The sequence below is a fragment of the Anarhichas minor genome, unplaced genomic scaffold (assembly GCF_050575085.1).
Source record: "Anarhichas minor isolate MPS153535 unplaced genomic scaffold, ASM5057508v1 ptg000074l, whole genome shotgun sequence".
Lineage (NCBI taxonomy): Eukaryota > Metazoa > Chordata > Actinopteri > Perciformes > Anarhichadidae > Anarhichas > Anarhichas minor.
Window position 1 is genome coordinate 6,848,974 of NW_027466520.1, and position 25,448 is coordinate 6,874,421.

At 43.4% G+C, this 25,448-nt stretch overlaps 3 protein-coding genes across 4 annotated transcripts in view; all 3 read right to left on the minus strand.

Moving 5' to 3' along the window:
* The window catches only part of oxsr1b (oxidative stress responsive kinase 1b), a 32,506-nt gene extending 17,020 nt beyond the window's left edge, over positions 1 to 15,486 (minus strand). For both annotated transcript variants that reach the window (XM_076080583.1, XM_076080584.1), the window contains exons 1-3: positions 14,858 to 15,486; positions 8,951 to 9,063; positions 3,865 to 3,973 (exon numbers count right to left, since the gene is read on the minus strand). In XM_076080583.1, coding sequence (XP_075936698.1) covers positions 3,865 to 3,973; positions 8,951 to 9,063; positions 14,858 to 14,927 — 292 coding nt within the window. In that variant the 5' untranslated portion in view covers positions 14,928 to 15,486. The remainder of the gene's footprint in view (positions 1 to 3,864; positions 3,974 to 8,950; positions 9,064 to 14,857) is intronic.
* A 465-nt stretch (positions 15,487 to 15,951) lies between these two features.
* myd88 (MYD88 innate immune signal transduction adaptor) lies at positions 15,952 to 19,661 on the minus strand. The gene is made up of 5 exons (XM_076080222.1): positions 19,211 to 19,661; positions 18,697 to 18,831; positions 17,323 to 17,500; positions 16,813 to 16,904; positions 15,952 to 16,713 (listed from the first exon to the last, which is right to left on the minus strand). Exons 1-5 carry the CDS (start codon positions 19,545 to 19,547, stop codon positions 16,559 to 16,561), a joined length of 897 nt encoding a protein of 298 aa, XP_075936337.1. The 5' UTR covers positions 19,548 to 19,661; the 3' UTR covers positions 15,952 to 16,558.
* Positions 19,662 to 19,929: 268 nt separating this feature from the next.
* cry-dash (cryptochrome DASH) lies at positions 19,930 to 25,034 on the minus strand. The gene is made up of 14 exons (XM_076080221.1): positions 24,842 to 25,034; positions 23,955 to 24,127; positions 23,441 to 23,534; positions 23,213 to 23,343; positions 22,936 to 23,084; positions 22,407 to 22,495; positions 22,215 to 22,288; positions 22,029 to 22,118; positions 21,838 to 21,917; positions 21,691 to 21,750; positions 21,422 to 21,579; positions 21,133 to 21,252; positions 20,828 to 21,004; positions 19,930 to 20,531 (listed from the first exon to the last, which is right to left on the minus strand). Exons 2-14 carry the CDS (start codon positions 23,969 to 23,971, stop codon positions 20,424 to 20,426), a joined length of 1,347 nt encoding a protein of 448 aa, XP_075936336.1. The 5' UTR covers positions 23,972 to 24,127; positions 24,842 to 25,034; the 3' UTR covers positions 19,930 to 20,423.
* Between the last annotated feature and the right edge of the window lie 414 nt (positions 25,035 to 25,448).

The window sequence follows — 25,448 nt, forward strand, 5'->3', positions numbered from 1 at the left end:
TGTTTGACGTTTTTTTTGTTTGTTTTTTTTCTCCTCTGTTCTCCACACACGCTTCCCCTCCTCTCCCAATGCTTCTGATGTTCATCTCCTTGTCTGAAATGGCGGGAGGGAGGAGAGGAAGTGACAGGTGATAATGGAGAAGATCCTGAGGAAAGCTGGGTAAGTGAATAGAGTCACATCCAAACGGGATGGAGACGTAGTCCTATTAGCCTATTATTGGTTCGATTGGCAAGTAACGAAGAAGCTCATCCTTGCTCACTCATCCGGATATGAGACGTTAACTCCTTGCTCCGAAACTCCTTTAAACGAATAGTTAGACACATTTATTTGCTTTCTTGCACAGAGTTAGATGAGAAGATCGATAACGATGTCTGTGCGGAGGGTGGTATCGATCTTCTCATCCAACTCTGGGCAAGAAAGCAAATATTCCCCAAAATGTCAAACTTCTCCTGTAAGAGAATAAGAAAAGGTCGACAAAGATAAAGCCAAACAAATAGTGAATAGTTCCTTTTCCTCCTTGAAGCCGAGTTGGCACTGTGGGGAGAACATTTCTAAGTGCAAACACACAGCATGATGCAGGCTTTGGGGGAATCACTAAATGCCAGCCTTGTCAGCCTCTTTCAAATCCCTTTTGATTGAACTCGTCATGCCTCGTTAGGTGGTTTCAACATGCTGACACTGACTGACAGGTTAACGGTCCAAAAAGGTTCATTTTGCATGGGAAAGACTTCGACTTCCAAGACAAATGACACCTGTTGGCCTGGTTTGAAACGGTGCCTGTCGAAAGGCCCGGGAGGAAGAGTTTAAAGAAATCACAGGGGATAACTCAAGTCTTCACAGTGCAGTGCACTGTAGCGCATGCAAAGACTCGGGGGAAATAACAAATCCGCATTTCGCTTACATGCTAGATTAGTCAAATCTCTCTCTTTCTCAGGATTTTTAAAAACAAAAATGGTAAAGGTGTAAAAACCATGAATTTAACTCTACTTCGTCCAGCAACGTTGCCTTTGTAGTCTTTTTGTTCTCCTGGTCAGAGCAGCGGGTTCAAGACTGAGGATGAGAGAGTAAAAGGGGGCAGGGGGGAGGAGGGAGGGAGAAGTGGACGAAGGAGATGAGAGCCGGTGCCAACTGTGCTAAAGGCAAACGGGGAATGCCAAGCAACGTTGGAGGGGGAGACGGATGGTGGAGCAAGGTGTAGAAGAAAGGATTGAGTGAAAGATTCCTCCATAAAATAAAATAAAATTGAACAAGTTAGACAAGTTCCTATGGGATAATAACCTCAAAAAAAAAAGAAGGTAATTTAGCATGTTAGAATTTCATTCTCTTAACTCTACGAACCTGGAGTCACCAGTACAGCTCTTTGTCAGCATGCTGGGAAAAAGCTGAGGGCCACATCATGATCGACTGGCCTCCAAAGTATTTTTAATATGCTAAATTAAAAGAGTCAATAACAATCTGCCTTCAGCTGGATTCCAGTCTGAGTGGCGTTGGATTGCGCTCGGCAGCAGCGGAGTCGGTCGGTGACGGCTGCTCGTTAATCTCTTGGGAACACATTCCACCGCTTGCTTTGGCATGACTCATATTCTGTCCCGGTGGGCTTCAGTGGATGTCTCGCCGTCAGTGACGGCTCTACAGAAACGGTTGCTTGCATCACATCCAGAACAGGAATATCCTGAAGAGCCCTGCGCCTACCGCCACTAAAGTCAGCTCCACAGGTTCGGCCTTGAACGAACGTGTTGGAGAGGGGGGGGGGGGGGGGGGAAGTCTTGACTGAAGATTAGGCTTTTTAGAGCTCTGCTACAACATAAAGTCTGAAATAGTACACGGGATATACATGCCTAAGAGGCATTGCAATGTAGTTATACAGACTGAGAGGAGACTCGTTGATTGGACAGTTCATCAGGACCCACGTGGGGAAATCAAAATCCAGTGATAACAGGAGGTTTATGCAGCAATTTAATGCTCTTCATGTGTATATTTATGCTCTACGAAGAGCTCATAAGAAAATAACTTGTCATCGTAGTATTAGACTGCAAATCAACCGTATGTTATGAATAATGACGGACAAGTAGAGACATGACAAAACCTAATTGAGCAGTAATGATTCGAGGCGTGTTACTGTGGGATCGCTGTCACACACTTGGACATGATCTCAATGAACCGACAAAGTACACAGAGTCAGATACAAGCACAGCGGTTTAAATAATGACCTGGTAATCAGTGGAAATACCACGCTGACGTTCACACGTGTTGATTTGCATGAATAAGTTATAAACGTGGCCTTACACTGATCAATTATGAGATTGCTTCCTGAATAGATTTCTCAGCAGATCGATCTCTTAGTATAGTTAAGCTTGGAATTATGCTAAAATCACGTATCTGCTATCATAAAATCGAGTTGGTTCGCTTGCATTCAAACCACAAAAGCGGACCGAGACCAACCTTTTCCAAGCGTACCCTTCCCCACCTGGCAACTGCTAAAGGCCCTGTGGTACAAGTATCATGCTGGTATCTGCCAGTGCAGCATGAGTGCCTTAATAAGCCAATAGAAGCAGCAGTGGCATACCGATCAACCGCAGAGAGACGGTACAGCAAGAGTTGCATACCATCAGGATATGTTGTGTTGCGGCCGAGTTAGAACTGCAGAATGTTTAGCGATTATTCTGTAAAAGTTTAAGCTGCAGGGTCTAACAACATTATTCTCTCTATTCTCCCAGCAATGAGTACTGCACTGTGGGAGTGTACTCTGCTTCTTCATCGAGCACTTCACACACAAACGCTGTTGGTATAAAAACATGTCGGGGCTTCGTCAGATCAACAGTCGATCTGTTAACTGTCTTTTAAACAGCAGAAGACACAAGAGCCGGAGTTTGCAGACAGCGGTTGGCCTTCCTCTGGGCTGGTATGCTCCGCCCGACCTCATTTAAGGTCTGTCTCCATGGCAGACATCGCCAAGGCCATCGTTTAATTACACCGCACAATAAAATTCAACATCAAGGGCCTCTGTTTAACTAGGATAAGGAGAACCAGAGAGGCCATCTTAAGTGGTGTCAGCGCCTGCTGTGAGGCTGGCCCTTCTGCTCAAGCGTCGCTTGGCGGGCACGATGCCCCCCCCCCCCCCAGGCCCAGCTGCAGGGCGGCTGCCAAGCGGATCAGGACTCGAGTGTATCCGAGGGAGCCAGGCATGCCACCTGGGCACTATCCGTTACAGTAGGACGCTGTTTACACAGAGGAACAAGGGAGGGTAGGAACAGAGTGCAGATGTTTTTCGTGCGAGACTGACAGCAGGATTAAGAGGGAAATGAGTGCAGATTTTTGGACTCTTTGCAAACAGAGGACCACGAGTCTTATCAGGCTGTCTTCGTCTCTGAAGACGGTCCTTGTTGCTTGTGAAATGCTGGGTACGGGACGCATTAATCTACATGCCGTTTGTGTGTAGGAGCCCTCACAGGTCTGCTGTTAAAGTTCTTCTCCAGAACCACAAGTACTCCACTTAAATGGTAAAAATAAAAAGAACAAAACAATCAGGAGCAGACGCAATTGTTGCATTTTGAGGTCTTTTTCTACACGGCGGCCTCCTCTTCACGCTCCTCTCACTAGTTAATTGCAGCGCTGCCACAAGAGTGCCACGATGCCAGCCTGCGGGCTGTTATTAGCTCTGCCCTGTCATTAGCTCCTGCACCGTTACTGAGTTAAAGCCCGGAAAGAGCCGCAGCTCACACGGGACACAATGAAGATCAGCGCCGTCACATTCCCTACAATCACAGCTATCATCACTGGCAGTAAGTAGCCCCGCTCTTCCTGCTGAACCCTGTCTCAAGATGATCAAAGCAGAACAAAGCCTCGGAAGACATACGCACTTACCGCCACTGAGCAGCTTCATGACCAGCCACAGCTCGTCCTTCACCACGAACGAGGTGTAGTAAGACACGATGTTGGGGTGGTGGCACTGGCTCATGGCTTGAATCTCTTTCTGTAAGAGGAAAACAAATTATAATATCAGACACTTACAAACCCTTCAGATGATCTAATGACCCAATGGAAGTGCTGTAATCTGGCACTTTATCACATCATCATTTGGTGGAAATGGATTAAAGTTTTACATCAGAGCCGGTGCCTTTTTATTAATGTCCTTTATTATTAGTTCTAAACCTGAAGCAGCAAGCAAACAACCATTTTTACAGCGAAATGACGCATGAAACACACAACAAAGTTTACTTTCCCTTATGTTTTCATCCAAGACAGATAGTGCCAAGTAACTAACTATTCTCATTTAGCTCGCACAAGAAAACAAGTTTTGAGAAAAACCTGGAGGAAGTAAACTGAACACAGGCTCAATAAAACGCCTCATCCTTTAATGCTGCCGCTGTTCTAGAAATGTAGTGCGATACTTAAGATCTTAATGACGTCAGTAGTCAGAAGAGAAACAGGCTCGGTCAATATAACGCATATCTATGCAGAAGAGAGCAAACAGCCGGTACCCAGCCCTTTATACAGCTGTAAGCTCTCTTTCTCTGTGTGTGTGTGTGTGAGAGAGTTTGGAGAGCAAGGGCGCTGAGGTAATGCTGGCACAGAAGTCTAATCCGTCACTTCAGCAACAGCCCTCGAGTCATTTGGGAATAGACGAGCTTCCTAAGAAAGAGAAAGTCGAGCTGACTTCAGCGTTGGGTCCTCTGGTTTCAGAGGTTTTGCTTCCGTTTCTGCACATTATTGACAAATAACTGAAACCCGTTACTGGAGCTCCACGATGCTCGTCATCTCTGCACTTGTTGTGATCATTATTGCTCAATACCTAACGGAAATGAGGTAAACTAAGATAGTACAACCAGTGGTGAACTTTGCAAGGATGTCTAAGAATAATACTGTGTATGTAATACTATAAATATCCGGGGTGTGTTTATACATCTTATTCTGCATTTGCCTCCTTTTCCCAGTCTTGGTGTTCAGCTATGCTAAACATATGCCAAGTCTGCAGCATCTCTGTATTGAACGCACTGAGGTGAAATCAATATCGACCTTCTCATCTAATTGCGGGTTTCACCGCAAACGACCATATTTCTCCAAATCTCAGAGCGTCATTTAAAAATAGCTATCGAGTGCGTCCACTGGGGAACGTTCACGCTCCGGCTGAAAACATTTGTTAAAAAGGGCATCAATCAATAGATGCTTGTGGGTCATCATCAGCATTAAAGCTCAGCTTAGACAGTGTGCATTAGCAGCAGAACGCCTCTGCAGGGGAGTCACACACACACTAGTGGAGGGGAAAAGGTGGACGACAACAACAACAGCAACAACAGGTGAGCCAACGCACCACTCTGCTCCCAAACTTCAGCATTTTTTGATTATGAAGCAGTCGAATAGCTTCCAGTCTGTCGGGCCAGACAGCGAGCTCTGCGGGTCGTCTCCCTTATCGCTCTTTCTCTGGAGACTACAGGCTGTGAGATGAACAATAATGACATAGCCTGTTGGATGCTAACTGGCTTCAGTGGAGCCCCCCACCCCTCTGTTCACAGCACGGTGGAATAGGCAGGTCATCGCAGCTCTGTGGGCCAGGGTAACCCCAGAACAGACAAACAATGGGATAACAGGGAGGATATCGTGCTCTGGCAGTTGGCAAGTTTTCACATCTTTTTCCCAGCAGACAATGCGAGAGGCTCTTTGTCTTAGATCACTGTACACCAATGCTGCGGCAAAGACCGCTCAAAGCCAGTCATATTACTGTGAGCTTTAAGTTTGAGGGAATTTTGTTTGCAGAAAATCTTATTGCGGACTGAAAAACAAAGATATTTTAGATCTCTGCATGATCTGCAACATCTTGATGTCACCGTCTATGTAGAGGTACATCATGCACATGTACTGTAACTTCCCCTGCATGAGTAATAGCATTCATTTTCTATTGGCCACTGCATGGCAAGTGGAGCACATGGCTAAAATTCTCAGTCTGAACGTGAGTTGTGTTGTATGGTGATCATTATCTTGAGATAAAGCTCATCCAACCAGTCAAGGAAACCATCAGCTACAACAAGGACACGCTCCACCACCGCTCTTTATTTCTTACAGCCTATTGTCTCGTTAGTGAAGACTTTCTCTTTACCGGCAGTGGTAACTCAGAAATCTAGGACATCTACATCTAGCTATAGTCTCTTTCCTACCTCAAGACACAATAACATTTCAGGGAGAATGCCGCGGTACGCCCGTGTTGTGAACGAAAGGGTTACGTCCGCCTGATGAAAGACCCTCTTATCGTGGAGCCAGCGAACCAATCAGACGGAAACGTTCCTGAATGCAGTGCATGTGTGAATAGCGAGAATAGCTTGAGGCGCCTTAAAAAGGTTATCCCAGTGATGTACTAGGAAATATGTGTTAAAAAGCCTTAAGTCTGTTATTGCCAAATATAATAACAAGGGCCAATTACAGGATTCAAGAGCCAAAAGTGATTCCTTTGAACCATAAAATATGGAATCATCATCAATTATAACTATACAGAAACAGGGAAACACGTTGTGTCTGGTTGTGGGTTGTTGCAATGACCTCACCCTAAGACACAAGGCATTCAGAGAGGTTTTAATCAAATGTGGTGGTAATGAGTGCTCAGTCATCCTCGGCATCACATCCGGTCTGCTTAGAACACCTCATAACTACATCTAAGGAATTCAAAGCATGCAAAGCATGCAGAGCTTTCATCACTCCTTTATCTATTGGCAGACAGTATGTTACGATACTGGAGGATGATGTAATGATGAATGAATGAATGTTTCAAGTCTTTTGAGGGCAAGACTCCAGTCAAGTCTTCAGTCACTGTCTGTCTTATAGAGTCAGTCACCTTTCACTGACATCTCTCCAGCATGTGGGTTTATAAATTAACATCGACACCCGGCAGAAATCCAAGATCTAAACCTTAAACCCCTTCAGTGGGTTTAGCGTACACATTCTATACAGGTTCTCCAGGAAATAGACCAGGCCATAACCATTTGTTTTTCTGTCTTAGGCCTACTCTGTGCAGTATTCGGCGTGTCGGAGGGCTTTGAAACGGAGCAAAAAAAATAAATAAATGACCTATTGTCACAAGCTGAATGCTGTGCTGGGTCACAAACTGGTGCCACAGAATCACACTGATGGCAGAAACACAGAGAAGCCACTATTAGCAATGTTACATCACTATCAGTTACTCAGAGCCTAACACACACACGCACACTGTGTGACCCAATCACATTGCAGCACACTCACACACACAAACACACACTCGCACGCAAGAAACTACTGAGGAATCTGCAATTGATGGGGAAAGCTAGGAAAATGTGATCTTAATGCTGAGACCACAAACATGACTCTGAATCACTTCCTTCTGCGTGATTCAGAGTTCCTTTACCGTAAACAACCATTTTTACCACTGACTCAATATCTTTCTCAGGCCACAGAAGGTGTTTTAAAGAAGCAAAACATGTTTATACTGTGTTGTAAATCAGCTATTACCACATAGGATCACTCAAGATGTTTCAATAAATAATTAAAGCTAAATAATTGCAACAAGTGTGTAAATATGCAAGAGGATACTTCAAGCGAACGCACTCAAATTGTAAACAAACCTCCTCCTCATCTCGTCTAACTCGAGTCACTCCAAGGAGCCTATCCATCAAACTGCTACGCCAGGAATAACCACAACCAAGCCACTGCATATGGAGACGCAGGAGACATGACAGATCATTGCTCTTCTGACGTTAAAGTATTTCACAGGCAAGATTAAAGACCTGCTTCTTTTAAAACTGACGGCATCCTCTTTTAAAGCGATCTGGGTTCAACTTGATGCTTCCGCGCCGTTTAACTAGGGACCCATTAGGCTGTGGAATTGGGTTGGGGGGGGGGGGGGGGGGGGGGGGGGGGACCACAGGCAAGAAATCCGACCTCGCTGTATTCCATGTGACCGCCTGCTCCGAGAATCAGGAGCAGCATTCCCCTGATTCATCCTCCAGAAATCTTGGGGGGGGGGGTGGGGGGGTTCGTCCTCGGTTTTTGCCAGCGAGTAGTGAGAAATCTCGAGCACTGATCTTCCATGCACACGTACAAGCTTACAAGTTACATTCACAGACTTTTGGATGAGAGCTATAGGAGCGCGGACTGGGGAGAGAAAAAAGAATCCACCAATCACACTTCTGGTCCAATCTAACAGCAGCTCATCTTTCCTCAGTGTCAGACCACAACCTGACACCTGGTGCATGTGGAGCTCTGGAGCAAAAAGGTAATGGACAGCTAACACGCAATTTTCTATATTGTGCCCAAGAAACTCCCTGCCATCTCCAAAGCTTGAGCACCTGATCATCTCTATGTGCAGGGGGAGCCCGATATAATCCTTCTACCTCTTGCAGCCACGTCGTAAAAGCACATGTCGTACAGTAAATGATGTGCCGAGCTGCGGTACGAGATTGCATTGAGGCTATAAAGACCCCGTACGGCCTTCAGGAAGATGTCCCACGGTGGTCTAATAGTTTCCTGGCAATAAGTGGACTCCTTTTTTTTTTTTTTTTTTTTTTTTTTTCAGAGAGCAACCAGAGTAGCGTTTGAGGGGATGGGGATGATCGGAGGAGGGCTCGGAGAAAACGAGTAATGAAAAGCAGAGGTGGAAGTAACTCCATCCACACGCAGAGACCGCAGAGACAAAGCCCCCAATGAAATCTGGTGCTGTGAGGAAGAAGTAGAGTAGAAGGTCACAAAAATGTCCCACGGCCAACTGAAATCTCATTTAGTCACCCCTGATCAAAAATAATGTCAACATGTTTTTTAAATGTGTATTTCATCACTTTTTATTATTAAAAAGGAAAGAAAAAAGGGTCTTTGGGGGAAAAATCAGGAATGTCATTTACATTGAAGCCGGCTGGAGAGGCGTGTCGGGGTCTGATTGACAGCCGGTGTTACACCACAGGGAACGAGAGACAAAGTAAATAAACTCTCTTACCAGGAGTTCGTCCATACTCGTCTGGCACTTCTCGAGGTTGATTCGTTTGATGGCCACCTTCTCCTTGCGTGGTACACAGTAGGCAGCTTGAACCACTGCGGTGGCCCCGCTCCCTAAAACAGACAGGAAAACAACACATTATCAGGTTGACTATGATTCATCGTCATCTCGGGCAATAAAAGACTGTTAGTGCGGTTGTGGAACCCAACTTTGGCAACATGCAGCACATTCATTTCAGGTCATATTCACATCCTTAGGCTGCCCGCGCTTCTTTTAATTGTTTGGCCCTTCTTTAACCTCTGTCTACATCCAAAAATAATGGCTACTGTAGGATAACAAACCTAACTTTTAGCATTACTTTAAAATCTTCCCGAGTTCAAGGAGGTTAAGCAGAGTTCTGCTTTGACAGTTCATCCGATTTTCTCCGTGGCACAGCTTTGAACGTCTGTTCATCAATTATGAATCAGATTTCCCAAATCCTGCCTGATGAAGCGGGTCTGATTGGGGCCGGTGACTCCCCAGCGGGCTCCGGTAGGAGGTTTACGCCAGAGAGGACCAAAGCGCAAACCTTATATAAACCCTCAAATAAACCCTCAAATAAACTTTGATATACTGTTGAAAAAGTTTTCCTTACCACCTTGTCTAAACGTTCGCTCACAGCATCAGTGGGAGGTTTATGCTAGGTTACATCACAACTTCTATTCTAATGTACTAAGCAAACAACACATAGATTATAATCTGATTAAATCCTAAATCCTACAACAGTGGGCTAATCTCTATTTTGAATAATGTGAGTAGAAGCTTGTAATATCCTCCCAGGAGAGGTGCGCCTGTTGTTTCTGCTCTGTGTGAGGTGACTTCACTGCCCCCTCAGTGCTCTTATTAAACGTCACACACACACACACACACACACGGCTGTTTCCACAAGATCTCTGGAGTACACGTGACAATGAGAGCACATTGTCCTCTGGCAACAGGCTCCGGTGAGTGAAAGAGTGAGTGGTGAGTCTGTCCGCCTTCCAGTAAGCTTTTCCTAACCTCCTGTGCCCTCTTCTTCATCGCTATGCCCAAATATTAACAAAGTGCTCATTGTTTGGAGATTTCAGCGAGCCAGTTGTGTATGGAGGTTTTAAAAAAGGAGCTATATAACAGAAAAAAAAAAAACAGTTCTCTGATTTTAATTAAAAAGAAAAGCTGTCCCTGAAGACATGTCAGCTTTTTATTTAAGATAATTATAACTTCAGGCTATATTAGAGACACGGAGAACAAAACAGCATACACTTATTTAATATAGCAGAGACTGAGATTAACCACAAAGTCTTGTCCTCTAAAATAACCAATAAAATTGCAATTTCCTGGTAATTTCCTGTACTTAACGGACGGTCACTTAAAAGCCCCATGAATATACTGTGTGTGAAAGCCTACAGTTACAGCTGCAGTGGGTGCCATCTATTGACTGGAAACCTCTGACAATGTGTGGGCATGCATTGCCCAACTCTCCCGCATCCAAGTAATCACAGCTCACTCCGCCATTGCACAGGGCTGTAAATATATATCCCCCCCCCCGGCACCTCGACCAGCAGCAATACCAAACAAACCTCTGGAGGATGGCCAGCGATGGGCAGCTCAGCCTTGGCCGGACCACGGGGAGCCAGCTGCCCTGTACACGTCGGGAGTGTAAATTCCTCCAAGCAAACAAACAGCCAGTCGTCAGGGGTAGCTGGACAAGCTGGAGAGCATATATGTGTGTGTGTGTGTGTGTGTGTGTGGGGGGAGGATGAAAAAAAAGGGGAGATTGTTGGGTTTGCAGGATACAAGGTCAAGGAGCACCAAGGCTACAAGCCAATTAGACTGAACACTAGCCAGTTGGAAACTGGAGATAATGTAGACCTGATGCTCTTTGATATGTTCTACTTCCTGGCTTGGCACAAGGTTATTCTGAGTAGTAGCTGTGGCTCTAATATTTGTATCCAGTTACATGATTATTAAATATTTTACAAGGCCTGGGAGGTTTTTAACCAAGATGAGTGATGATGATGCACACAGTGGGGAACGCAGACACAGTCTTATCTTGTAAAATAGGCCACACAACGTCTCATCACTGCCATTCTCACAGACCAAATCATCGCCACCCTCTCCGTCCCGAATGGGAGGAAGCACACAAAAGAACCATTCTCACAACAAGCGAGCACTGCAGCAGTGCCGGGGCTTTGAAAAAGTCAAGGTCTGATCTGCTACACAGTCCGGCACAGACATAAAGGCTGCAGGTCGTGCAGTCGGTTTGTTTTTCTCCTTCGTAAATGACTTAATAAATGATCAGCTTACAACCAGAACAGGAATCGGCTCTTTACAAATACAGATTTAAAAAAAAATCGACTTCCACCGTTCTTCCAGAGGCACAGACGCAAGATTTGACTTGTTTTGGAAGCAGACGGCTAAATCAAATCGATATATTAAGTTACCACATTAGCTGAAATCGAATGAAGACGATCCAGCTGAAATTATGGTGTGTTGACGCAGTTGTTGCCATGTTTGACTTCTTATCTTTCCATTTTAATTCCATTTGATTTTTCATAGTGTTAACATGTTAAGATAAACAGCCTAGAGACAAACAAAACCTGCTCTTCTTATTTTATAGTTTGTGTCGGAAGCCAAATAAAACCCCAAAACCTGAGAAACCTTTTTTTTTTTTTTACCCCAACCATGTACACTTACACGGACTCCTTTTCGTTAACAGCACTTAACATGTCTAACAATCCAACACCTCCATTCCTAAAAGACGTTTAGCTGCACTCTGTTAAAGCTCTAGATGTAAAGGTCTACCCCGGGTAGTGAAAACAAGTTGCAGACAGGGTGGGACAAGATGATCACTCTGGGGGGGGGGGGACATTGACACAACAATCATGATCTTTGAAATAAGCACCCAATGTTTTCTGTAAGCATGTTTCCTCAAAACAAGTCTCATGAGCATTATACTATAACCTGCCGATTTGTGAATGGGTCATGAGAGATTCGTTTTGCTTCACAATGAACCTCACTGTTTAGCTATAAATACTGCAGTGAGGGCTTGCCATTACGAGTGTAACTTCACCCCCAGGTCTGAGCCTAATCCACCCGCTGAACACAAAGAAAAGTGGGCAAGGAGCTGAGAGATGAAACACCGGCAACATCCGTTTTTGAGCAATTTTCATGTCACCAGCAGAGTGTGCAGCTCCTCAACCAGGCAACAGGGATGAAACATGGCTGCCGGTGGATACAGACAGTAGAAGCAGAAAGTTCCAAGTCCACATCTGCCAACATGAATGATCTGAAGTCCAGAATGAGAAACAAGCAGTGGGGTTGTTTTCAGTGTTTTTCTGTCCAGTGAAATGAGTGGGTGTGAACCATGTAATAACAAGTCCTCTTTCCCTGGGGAAGTTACCAAAACAACAGCTCTGCTGGGTATGCAGGGCCATCCTCGGACCACCAACCTTCCAGCTGAGCCGCAGGCAACATCACACAGTATCTCCCCAACAGTTTCTGTTAAGAGTGGTGACCCGCGGTGGCTTTAAGTCTGCAAAGCCTCTAGTATCTGTTAACAGGTTTTAAATGCTGCGTAACCAAGTAGAACTGAAACCGTCAGTCACTAGCGATGAGTCAGTGACGCCTTAAGCGGTTAAAACATCAGTACCACTGAAAGTCACGATGGAGAGAAAAACCTAAATTTAAAAAATCTATTTACATTAACTTTCTATAATAAACGGCAGCCTGCACACATTTGGTGATTTGAACTACTGCATTTGTGTTTACCCACTCTCCTCCCTGAATACACACTCCAAAACACCACCCACCCCTGACTGTTGTGCAACCTCGAAAATACCTGTATACCATCCCAACATGAAGCAATATCTTTGGCAAATTCAAGTTACCAACTTCTCCCTACTGAGGCTTCTATCGCATGAGTTTGCCCCGAGTAGTTCAATGATCTACTGTGATTTATGTGAAGATGGTAACCTGAGGAAGGGACTCTGATTTAGTGTGATCCCCCGTCTACATGATAAGAACAGCAAGAGCTCTTCAGTGAGTCCATTTATCGCAAAAGCCTATTCTCCAACATTTCCACACCGTGAACTAAAGATAAGGAGTTAGGGGGAAAAGGTATGTTTTTAAACCAATCGCCGATCTAGTAGGACGCCTGAAAGAGACAACTGCATCAAGCTCAACCTTTAAAGCCGAGTTGGGAATATGAAGTAAAGGCTGTCTCAGAGGGCAGAGAGAGAGAGAGAGAGAGAGAACTCCACAGGAGTGTTTGTGTAATTTGAACAGAAGCAGCCAAACAGGACGACTTTTCTTGTTTCACTTGTGTTCAGGCGGAGCCTGGGAACACAGCCTCACACAGAGGGTTCTGCTAATTTAGAAGATATACAAGGTAGACCGACCCCTTCAGATTTAGGAGTGCAACTGGTAATCACTTCTCGCCAAGCGCAACGTAGTCCAACCTTGAAATAGCCCAACCAGTTTCAAACCAATGCTGACCATTTGTGTCGCACCCTGCGTAGGAAAAAGCCACAGAACTGGTTTCTAAACACAAGGGGGGCTTTTATCTGTGTGCATGATAAATTGCAGGTGTGTTATCTTGTATGGTGCTCCGGGATCAGATTTTGCAAGAAAGTGGGAATGTCGAAATGAGTTACAGTTAAGTCTTTTAAAAAAATATACAAAAAGGTTAATTTAAGGCCCCGCAGAATGGACCCACTATAAACACAGATTCCCTGCGGAGGAAGCACGCACCACTTAGGTAAAGTAAACCGGAGGCACAAACTGACTGATTTGAGAGGACAATACGTTGCTTATATGGTGCACACTCCTTCTACTTACAAAACAAAAGTCAGCCAGAAAAGGTAGGACAGGGTCAGGTATTTATGGAGGGGAACTAGTCAGAACCTCAAAAGTAATAGCAGTCATTCCAACCTGCAAGCCATTCTCTAGACACCCTGAGGCTTAACATGGCACACACAGGAAAGGTGTAACAAGCCTCCTGTCACACTGGAGGAAATGTGGCTATGCAAAGCAATTATACTGTGCTGTAAAAAAAGAAAAGCCTTCTAGACTAACTGGATTCATTAAAGGCAGTAAATTGCCCAAAACGATAGGAAGTCTAATCTCTGCACTCTGCACTAGCAACGCCAGTGTTTTGGAAAAAAAGTTCTGTGTTTGAATATCCAGTGAAGTGTATTTTAATTGGGAATGGGCGTGAACACACACACACACACACACACACACACACACACACACAGTATAAGTGTATCAAGGTCTCTGTCAGTGGTCGCTGGTATGCTTTAGCATTTACAGAATATGTTATTTATAATGTCACTTTAAAAACCTACTATGCAGGATGTGTTCAGTCTAATATAACTTAACACTGACACATTTAAACGAGATATATAGTTCAAATTCTTGTAATTTCATAGATACGGCACCCTTTATCCAGAGTGCGTTACATATATATAAAAAAAAAAAAAAAAATATATATATATATATATATATATATATATATATATATATATATATATATATATATATATATATGTTACGCTAACGTTGGCTGTTCACATACTCGACTGGTCAATGAAAGCGGTTCTATTCCAGCAAATAGTCATCCCCCTGACAAGACAGTACCATTATAACGCTCGTTTACGACTTCGGCGTATCCCCGGTGGACGGGGCTAAAACCGCTCTCACTACTGGAAACATTTCACAGACTCCAAGTCACAACACCGCCCCGGCTAGGAGTGCCAAGTTGCCGAATCGTGATGAACTTAACATCGCTCCAGAGTGAGAAGATGCCGGAGCCTGTGTTAGCCGTGACAAGCCTCAGACTGTCGGTTCACGTATACGTTAAAGCTAACAACGCTATGGATCACCTACCAATCACCTCGTGCAGCTCATAATCATCTTTGTTGATGGACCAGGTTTGGGAGCTCAGGTCCTCCGACATGGCTGAGGAGAATGCCGAGGCCGTCCTATCTCTAGAGAGGTGGTGAATCCAAAGACCGTGCGTAAAAAGAAGTCAAAGTAATCCAAACAGGACCAACGAGGGCGACACTTCCCCTTCTTATCGAATCCTGCAGCACTCCTGTCATTCCCAAAGTTTGACACAAGCGTAACAGCCCCGCCTACCGCAGTCCTACTGAGCAAACGTAGACCTTCCCGGCGGACATATTGAGTGTGGGACCGCAAAGTGCTCCAGTGAAGTCATTCAGGGGGAAACTAGCGGTTTGGGCTACAGCTGAATACACTGCGATACATACAGTAACCGTTCAAAACACGTTAGCTACATACATCAAGACTTTTGCATACAATTAGATCCGGGAATTTTACTGTATGTGTAAAAGCAGGCGCTACAACGAGTGTGCAAATATTAGGTAAAAGGGCTATAAACCTATGGGTAAATAATGCCCCAAAAACGAGTCAAGCCTTTGGGTTCCGCCACACATTTCATGGCGGTTCTGCTTTACAAAGGATATAATTTGCCTAGATTTGAGCCTAGCAGGCATTCGTTCTTCTCCTAAAGCAAACAAACCAAATATGTGTTGCTCAAATTAACCTACAGTACTCTCGGTTCTTTCTCACCCAGAACAATTTCATTCATTTGGGCACGTTTAGTCATTAAATGGGTTGGGAAGTTCTACCTGACAAGCTATACTCGGGGCCAAAAATGTCTAACTATAGGAGACATCCTGTCCTCTGATTGGACAGGACACAAATACACTGCTCTGTGATTGGATGATCATGTGTTAACTGTAAAACGAGTCTTTTTTACAGCATTCAATTAGCGACGCCTCTGTTGGTTAATTTTATAACATGCAGGACTTGCACAATCGCGACACATGCTGGAGAACATCAGAACATAGTGTGCTTTTGTAACAGAATAAAATACTTTTTTTATTTTTTTTACATAAAAGTAAAATGCCCTTGAAAAATGTGTTAAAATTATTTTTGAGGAAATAATATTCAGACCATTTATTCAATGTAGAATAAATTCATTTTAATAAACTGTTCTGAAAAGACCATATCAAAAGTACAAAATCAAGTGTAAAGACATCATCGAGACAGACGGAGAAAGCGAGAAAGGCAGGTGACAGCAGTCAGTAAAATTGAACAAGTGGAAGAATCACAATATCTCTTCCTCTTAGGCTCCAAATCTCACCTAGAAGTTGACTCACAAGAGGAAGTGGCCAGCGCAAAAAAAACCACAACTCTATCATAGAGCATTTAGTACAGACTGCCCCAAAAACAAACACATCCTGTTAGCCAATAAATACAAAACAGCGACAGGCACAACGTCCTCTTGAAATAAAATCATGGCTTTGTGCAGTGAGAACTTTGCTGATATTTGGTATCCTTGTGCAGCTTGAGTTTTATAGTGACAATATCCAGAAATCACAATTTCATCTTCATAGGAAACACAAATAGGTTCCACCATAATGTACTGTATATCGTATAAACTCAGCATGCGTTCAGAAACCAGCAGGACATGGATCACAAGCAATAGTATATACTGTGATGTTTGGTCATTATCCAAACCTTATCCCGACCTTTAAACACAATTTACTGCCTGGTCCATGGTTATGGCAGTGAGAGAGCTTTCGCCAGCCGTATCCAGAACCAGGACTGAGTGCACGGCCGAGTGTAGTCACATATGGTGAGGAAGCGTAAGATGCTGGGGAACTGCTTTGTCATGGGCTTGTATATCACTGGAATAAGCCGTTTACTTTGAGCTCCTGAAACAGAAGAAAGAAGGAAAAAGGTAAGTTACATACATGCGCAGGCATATGTCGGATAAAAAGGGAGCTGTTAGACTTAACATGAATGCAACTTACCGGGACAGAGACTGAGAGCAAACTTGGTCTGAAAGTCACAGGCATCGCTGTCGAGGTATTCGTCAGAGATCACCACCACCATCCTCTTACACCTGCACAGACGGTCACAGAATAGCCAATATAGAAATGAGGGAGATTTTAAGACGGAAAACTTTGATTTCTTGCTCTCTGGTGGCTTTCTATATCTAAAGCCAAAATGAAACCGTCATTAGGAAAGTTTAGCTTTCTGCTTTAACTGAAACTTTCACGTCTTTTGTGTATGGGAACTTTCAATATAAAAAATGTTTCTCCCCCCCCCCCCATACAGATTATTAACGGAGCCATATAGAAGGTAGAATATATTGTGTTAACTGTTAATGAGCAGCAGCAGCAGCAGGCCTGGTTTATATTGCTCCTGGCACACAGAAGTCTGCGTTGCATCGCAAAAGGGAGCGTGCTTTGGCCTCCCCAGTTTGTTTGAACTGGCCAGATAACCAGAGCAAACAGGGTCAGCGCGTGTCCATATCCCACCTCTTCTCAATGAGCTCACTCGTGATGGACCACACACAGGAGCCGGGGAGGACATCTCGGTCGAACACACACAGCTTCAGCTTGCACTCGGTCTGTTCCAGCTCGCGGATCATCTCGCGGACAAACTGAAAGTCCTTCTGGCAGTAGCAGATGAAGGCATCAAACATCTCAGGAGCACCTGGATTCAATTCAGTCAGATTAAATTCAATAACACATATTTAATCACCAGGAAGCAAAACATGAGCATGACTGTGCAGCGGACGATGCAGCTGTGCAGCCGTGAGTGATTAGTGAGATTAGGATTAGAAAACGTGTGCTGAAAGCTTTTGCTGTGCAATGCCTTACCACAGAAGATGATGCCGCTATCGCTATCTCAAATCTGACTTGAGCTGATGTAAGTGCTATGATAACTGCATCGCAAAGTCACACATTTATAATATCTTCGCCCCCACATGACATTTAGGGGGTCATGAAGACTTGTCATGAAGAACAAGACAGGTAGCGGTTTTTAAACATTAGAAACTATTGATTGTTTGCAACCTAAAGTCATTCAAATTATTGAAGGTGTCCATTTCATTTTCACTTTTCATCTTGCATTTATGCACACTCATAATCTGTTCTCTTGCAGTTGGACAGCCCTCTAACAAGTCAGGCACGACATATGTAAACAAACTTTTAGCTTATACATTGATCAGAACATTAACCACCGCTCAAAGTGTAGCTGACTGTAACACAACACAACACTGTCCGGCAATTTTGTTATTACCAGTGGTGGAAGAAGTAAGCAAATCCTTTACTTGAGCAAAAGTATTAATACGATATCATCTAAATGTACTTACTTATTCACATTTTATCAGAAAAGTTTAGTCATTTTCCAAAATGTCCTCATTTAGAGTGTTATAACATGATTCAATTATTATTACAGGTGTATTAACATGTAATCAGCATTTTACTGTTGCAGTTGGTTCGTTATATACTTTTGGGCCTTTCGTCATATTTTGTCTGATTATGTTTTCTGTGTAAAAAAAATCTGCAAAGTACCTAACTCCAGCTGTCAGATGAATGTAGTGGAGATACAAGTACAATATTACAACAATAGAGTGGAGTGGTATAAAGCTGTAAAAAAATAGAGATATTCAAGTAAAGTGCTTCAAAATTGTATCTACTTTTGTAAATGTACTTTGTTTCATCACTGGCCAGAACGAATGAATTCATCTTATGCAACCTAAAAGGCAGCTCTACTGTGGCAACAGTGTCATGCAACTTGAGAAGCACAGATTAGTTGAATTACTCAGAGTGTTGCGCAGCAGTTTTCTGGTTTGTATTAGTTTTTCTTGACGCAAACAAAGATACGAAGCTCAAACATATACTGACCATCAGGGTCGTCCTCCAGGGTGAGACCAATCCTCTCCGGGGTGCGAGGGTGACAGCTGTCCACCTCTGGGACCTGAAGAGGGGGCTTAGCATTCTTCTTCTTCTGGTTCTCACAATACTTCCTGACATCCTCATCTGGGACGAAGAAAGATGTGCATGTGAATTACAGCACACATACACACACGCAGAGACACGCACGCACACGTTTGCATACAATAAGTTGGGCCAGATGTTATAGAAAGTTGTTTTTTAGCACAAATGTGTTGTAATACTGGTGAAATATAGATACATTGGAGTTATCCTGCACATGTACACTCATACATTCAGAATTCTTGTATTAGTCGATTTTGTAATATGAAAGTTCAAGCATGTGAATCACTTCCTGAAGTAGCTCTAGGGGCAGGACGGGCGGTAAAAAAAACAAGCTTATACTATAAGTCAGTACCTCTTATGTTGGGTACTTGTGCCCATGATACACGCATTTAAAACCAAAATCCCAATGACACCAACGCACCCATCAGAGGACGGAGATCCTCCAAGATGTCTCTCCTCTCCACCTCCTCCAGGATCGACAGCAGCTTCCCGACCGTCGCGTCAGTGGAGCGGGCCTGCCAGTCCTCCAAGACGGACTCGGTGGGACTTTTTGACACCTCGTAGTTCTTTATCTCCAGGTAATTGAAGCCCATGGCCTCTGCCACGGCCATCCAGTCCGCGGCCACTGCGTTTCTGGGGTTCAGGTACAGTCCCAACTTTTTCCGCACACTCATGTTCAGCGCAACGAGAGGAACCGTCCACAAATCAAATTCGGAATCGACGCAAGCCATGGTCGAAAGTTTTCCCGGAGACGACATGATTTAGTTAAAACACAAAACAGGGCGACATTGTAACGAAAACACAGCGTGATATGACGTTCTAAGTCCGGCGTCCAACAGCCTACCTGTTAGTGGGAACAGGAGGAAGTGATGCAAAACAGTGCGCGCTGCGTCACGCGGGGGAGGAGAGTTACTGTTTACCTTGACAGTGTCCAAAAAGTGCGCTTGCACAAGACTAGTTTTTATTTTGGTATTATCGCGTTAGAGATCGAAAACTACAGAAATATGTGTATTACTGTTGAGTGCAATAGAGAGAAGTAAAGGAACATGTTGGTGGAAAATTTCCACTGGAAATATAGTTAATCTGTGTTGAAGTGTTTATGTTCCCTTTTCTTGCATTTATAACAGTGACAGACAGATCGACTCTACCTCCTTCCTTTAATCATGTGTGATAAAACCTCATTGCAGAACAAAATCTCTTCATTTAGCAATTTTATTTGATAACCGTCACAGATAGGCTACCTCTGTCAATGAATAAAAATAAACTGTATATCCAAACAGACATAAAAAGAGAGCAAGAAAGAAAAAAAATATCTGCACAAAAACGATCAGCAGATAAATGTTCCACTGCATCAAACTAAAAACCACATTGCAGCTTTATCAGTTGCTGCGGTCTAACAGGAAACAAGTCCATAAAAGGCGCTTTATGGGGCTATTCTTATTCCAAGAACTGATGGCATGTGGGTAGATCAGACATGTTCCAGCAGAACATACATTTCCTCAAATGCTAATCGGACAACTCCCCTCAATCAACATGACAGTGTGCACAACACAGATTTTACAGCAACGGTCCCAAGTTTGCATCACTGGAGCTTCCATCCTCTGAGCATCCGTCCACGTGTTCAGTGTTTGCTTTCACAGGTTTTTGCTTCTGGAGAAATAGAAATCAATGCCTCGGTCCCGATGTTGTTTGGAAGTGTGAGATGGGCCCTTCTTTCCTCTCGGCGAAGGCCCCGTGCCACTCTGACAAAAACAGGAAAACAAACATTTGCCTTTACTGTGATGTTTTAAAAAGGCAACATTTCCTGTTTCAACCATTAAGTATTCTTGTTTGCCAGAGGTGGAATACATATTCAGAGCCTTTACTTATGTATAAATACGCCATTACAAGTAAAGTACTGCATTCAAAATCGTACTTTAGTAATTAAATGTTGCTGATGATTAACTTGTACTTAAGTATCAAAAGTAAAAGTACTCGTTCTGCAGAAAAATGGCTCATGTGAGTATATCTATCCACTTCCCTTTTTTCAAGCACTCACCGGTTTCTTGTTAACGTGTCTGCTCCATTCAGGCGCCATCACGATGGGGGTGGGGTAGGTCTCACCGAGGGTCACATGAGCGTGCGACAGCGAAGCGGTGCTGAGGGTCCAGGGCGCGTGCACGTCAGCTCCCCTGATCCCCTGCAGCTCAGGAACCCACTGCCGCACATAGTCGCCCTAAAGCGGACGCACGTTTAACCAAAACACCCATCAGTGACTGAAATCTCCAACAATGGCAAGCTCCAAAACAAAAAAAAGTCAAAAGGGAAATGAAACAAAAAATTCATGCATCTTCTCAAACATACATTGTTGTCGTAGTCGAGGCCTTGCTTGATCATGTTGAACTTCCTGTTCTCTCTGGGGTCATTTCCTATGCCAGCGCTGTACAGCCAGTTGCCATAGTTGCTGCAGACATCATGGTCAATCTTTGGAGGAACATTTTAAATGAAAGATGGAAAGGCACTTGTGAGTATCATCATCTACACATAAAATAAAAAGACTCAGGTACTTGTCAATAGATAAATCTATTTGTTAAATGTCTTAAAAATAGAATTCCTCTTTTTGAAAGTTAAAACTATCTTGAAACCTACTTACCAGAAGGTATTCAAACAGCTCAGCTCCCATCCTCCAGTCCAGGCCCAAGTCTTTTGTGAGGAAGCTAGCAACATTCTGCCGCCCCCTGTTGGACATAAAGCCCGTCATCGCCAACTCTCTCATGTTGGCATCCACGAAGGGCACTCCTGTTCGTCCTTCTGTAATGATACATATTTTCAGCGACACTGCACATACACTTTCTATGCGCCTCTTTAAAGACGATACTTGATTTTACATTTTGTGAACTTAAGAGGAGAAATGGTGCAAACCTTTCCAAGCATTGAACAGCCCCATGTCCTTTTTCCATGGAACAGATTTTTCTTGAAGTCCTGAGATGAAATTACCGTGAGCTTTACATTCATTTATAGTGTTTGAAAAAAAAAAAAAAAAATGTTGAATACATTTGCTAATTTTACCTTTGATCTGAAACAGTCTGTTTCCGTACTTGACGCCTACAAACTTGAAGTAATCCCTCCACAAAAGTTCAAAAATGACCCTGAAAGACAGAAATAAGGACAAATGTGTATTAGTTGTGACAAAATAATGGCCTATGATTGAGTAGATTTTATTTTCTACTGTTTCGTATCTCACTCATCTCCAGACTCACCAATATGTGCTCTGATTGGCTGTTCGCTCCCTCTCATACTGCTGGATCTGATGATAAATATACCTGGGGGAAAGGCAACCCATCGCCAGCCTGCAGAATGCCAGAGGAGCACCGTTAGTGATAGGAATGGAACATTAAACTCTAGTAAGCATTCAGCAGGAGAGGAAACGATACAATAAAACTCACCACGGTGCAAATTTAGTGGAATAATCGGCACCAATCAAGCCATTACGAGTCTCCTTGTAGGTTGCAACTGCATCCTACAAAACAGAAAACATATATTTATTAAACCTATAATACATCACTATATGAGTTCGTTTTTTTTTGCCATTTTGTAAGCAGCAAACTAGTGCCTGTTTGTAATGACGCTGTACTCACAGTGTCCCAGAAATAGTGTTTGAGTCTGGCCAGAGCCTGACTTTCACCACCACTGCAGGGGAAGGCTGAGCGAGGATCAGCCGCAGGCTCTAGGAGAATAAAGCAAGGCAAGAATTTCAGCATCCGACTGATTTCATACATGTTAAACTGTCCCTGATGTGCACCCAGAAGCATAAAAGCGTAATAATGTACATGGAAATCGAGCCGGTCTGCTCGCTCGCCGGCACTTAATGAGGAAATCTGTGCTCAGCAGTCTGCCTATTGGATTCTGAAAGTAGCAGCAGTGTCGATTTACTTAATAGAGGCACTGCATAAAATGAGCAATTTGTGCCTCCTTACTGCCAGCAGCATGTACAGACATTTATGCAAAAGTCAATTTAATAAGCACATAAAATAAATACACAGGGATATATCGTACTGATACTGATAGACGTTTCAGCAAGTTCACAGAACGCGAAGACACAAAACGGAAAGTGCAAGATTGTATGAATTTATCCTATTTGGATAGAGCAGATAAGACATTATTCACCCGTCTGTTCCAGGTCCTCTGCTGTTGGAATGGCTCCTTCCTCCAACCCTTGGCGGAGCGGCTTTAGCTGCTCAGGGGTTGGGAACAGAGGCCTCACCTTGCTCTGGGTCTCCGCTGCCTTCCTGAACTGAGTGTACACATCAGGCAGCCTAACAAACCAGGAAGAAATGCTCTTAATCTGCATTTCCCACCAAAAAAAAACTGCCAGAATCAAAAACAGGACGTTCAGCAAGAACATGGATGCTTTGTCCCAGGCGAGCCATATCCTCTCTCTCACCTGGACATGTTGTGAAATGGAAGATCATCTCTGTGGTACAGTGTCGACCCCCAGCAGGTGTGAACTTTCACCTTCATCTGTGCACAGACATCCTTCACTCGTTTCTCCACATTCAGTTCTTCCGAGGTCACCTGGAACATGAGTGCATGAAGTAACAACTGTCAAAATCGCTAGCGGATGTAATTAAAACGTGATCATTTTATTAAGAGAAGGAATGTTTGAAACTACCTCTTCATGGAACGCCACAGTGCTGACAGAGCCCAGTTGCTTGATGAGGTCTGCAACTACCTCCTCTGGCTTACCCCGTCTCACCACGAGGTTGCTGTCACAAACACATACACACAAAGTAAGTCCCAGACCATGCAAGCTGCATCCTGGGTAGAGAGCTAGCAACTTCCCCCTCACTGACCTGAAAGAATGATGGCAACAGTGTGTGCCGGACCCCTGTTAACATCAACATAACCTTCTAGAAGCTCAGGTGTGTCCTGATCCTGTTACAACTGAATCAACTAAATCCTAGAAAGCTGAGGACAAGATCTGTACTAAGTGTATGTGTAACAACAATATAATACACAAGTTCATGATCATTTTTAAATCTTGTAAAGAGATTATGGGTTTTTAAATCTATAACAAAGACAGATCTACACTGTGGAGATATTCAGCAACATAAATAAAGCAGTAGAAGACACATGAATTGAGGTTATATACAGGAAGACCAGTCAACGAACAGCTGTTTAGTTACCTGCCCTTGCTGAGCATTGTGTTTCTAAGGTCCCTGATACTCTCCAGTAAGAAGCGCAGGCGGAAGGGGCCAGTCTTTGGTAGGTTGTAGTTGTACGTTCCCACATAATGTCTGGGGTCGAAGCAGTACAGTGGGACAATGTACTCTGCATTTCATTGGGCCCAGTGGAAGAGCTGCATGTAGAGAGCACAACATATGGGAAATACTATCATCTCTGAGGAAAAGGGACCTCGGCCTAATTGCAGCAAACACTTAAAAACAGTCAATTTAATTATTTGAGCAAACTGTTTTGGAATTAAAAATGTGACTACACAACTACACCATGCCAGCTAAAGCTAAAAACACACAACCCGAAATCTAAATTGCTGTTTCAGGGACACTAAAAGTAAACAGATGTATTTTCTTGTCAGTTTGGAAAATGTCGTCTTTTATTTTGAAAAATTCAACCAGAAGTCGTAACGTTACATGTTGATGTCAACATTCTCCAGTATGGCTGACTGACTGAAAAAAATGTAGTTTTGTCTTACAAAGCTAGGGGATAAAAGGCAGGAACTGTTTCTTAAAAACATAATCTGTGCAGTTCCTGTGATAAACTCAAAATTTCTGGTCATTTAACTGTGAAGAAGAGGCTTTAAATGATCAAGGAAGACAAACCGGAAGTAGCGTTGTTGTTGCTGGCGAAACAAAAGTAGCTTGATGCTAACTACAAATATACTAACTTAGCTAGCTACAAATTATGCTGAAAATGTTCTCGTGTTGACGGTGATAAAGCAAATACTACACGCACACACAACGTTCAACAGACACGTTTACTTGCAGGTTAAATAGGTGCTCTGAAGTTTAATAACGACACATTTAAAAACTGTTTAGGCTCGTGAGAATCTTACCTCATTGTCGTGAAGACGCAAGTCGTTTCTCAGTAAACATATGACTGTACGGGGGGTAGACATAGTTATTGTTTACAATGTAGCCGCAATAGTTGTGTTCAAGTGCTCGGTTATCAGAGAGCAGATTCTCCCGCTCGGGCAGAGTGGCTCCGTCACGTTGTCAGATACGTTGTTACAAAACGTCAGGTTTTGTAACATGAGTACTGCTTCTACCAGTGTGTACTGTACACTATAGTGTGTACTGTACACTATACTGTATATACAGCTATATATATATAGACACACACTGGCAGGTCCGCCTCATTTATATACTTTTACATGAAGGGAATATAAGTTATTCAATATAATAAACTACAAGTGTACCTAATAAAGTGGCCAGTGAGTGTAAATTAAATCCAATCCATTTTATTATCAACTTAAATAGTTATTGTCCATATGAAATTTAAAAGAAAGAAAGAAAGGCAATTGGGAAAAGGGATTTTGAAGCATTAGTGGTATCATCATTAATAAATAAAATTAGGAGCTAAAAAAGGATCAATAATTGTCTTTTTTTTAGGGGAGAATCAAAACATTGAACTGCAAAACACATTTTTAAAATTGGATTTTA

What these genes read in the sequence shown, in the direction of transcription:
- myd88 (XM_076080222.1), bottom strand. Translation starts at nt 19,547, where the DNA reads ATGTCGTCTCCGGGAAAACTTTCGACCATGGCTTGCGTCGATTCCGAA. An exon ending in CCTGGAGGACGACCCTGATG is followed by an intron (nt 17,501 to 18,696) that starts GTCAGTATATGT and finishes AATTGAATCCAG; the next exon opens with GTGCTCCTGAGATGTTTGAT. An exon ending in TGCTCTCAGTCTCTGTCCCG is followed by an intron (nt 16,714 to 16,812) that starts GTAAGTTGCATT and finishes CTTCTGTTTCAG; the next exon opens with GAGCTCAAAGTAAACGGCTT.
- cry-dash (XM_076080221.1), bottom strand. An exon ending in AACACTATTTCTGGGACACT is followed by an intron (nt 22,289 to 22,406) that starts GTGAGTACAGCG and finishes TCTGTTTTGTAG; the next exon opens with GATGCAGTTGCAACCTACAA. An exon ending in GCCTCGACTACGACAACAAT is followed by an intron (nt 21,005 to 21,132) that starts GTATGTTTGAGA and finishes CGTCCGCTTTAG; the next exon opens with GGCGACTATGTGCGGCAGTG.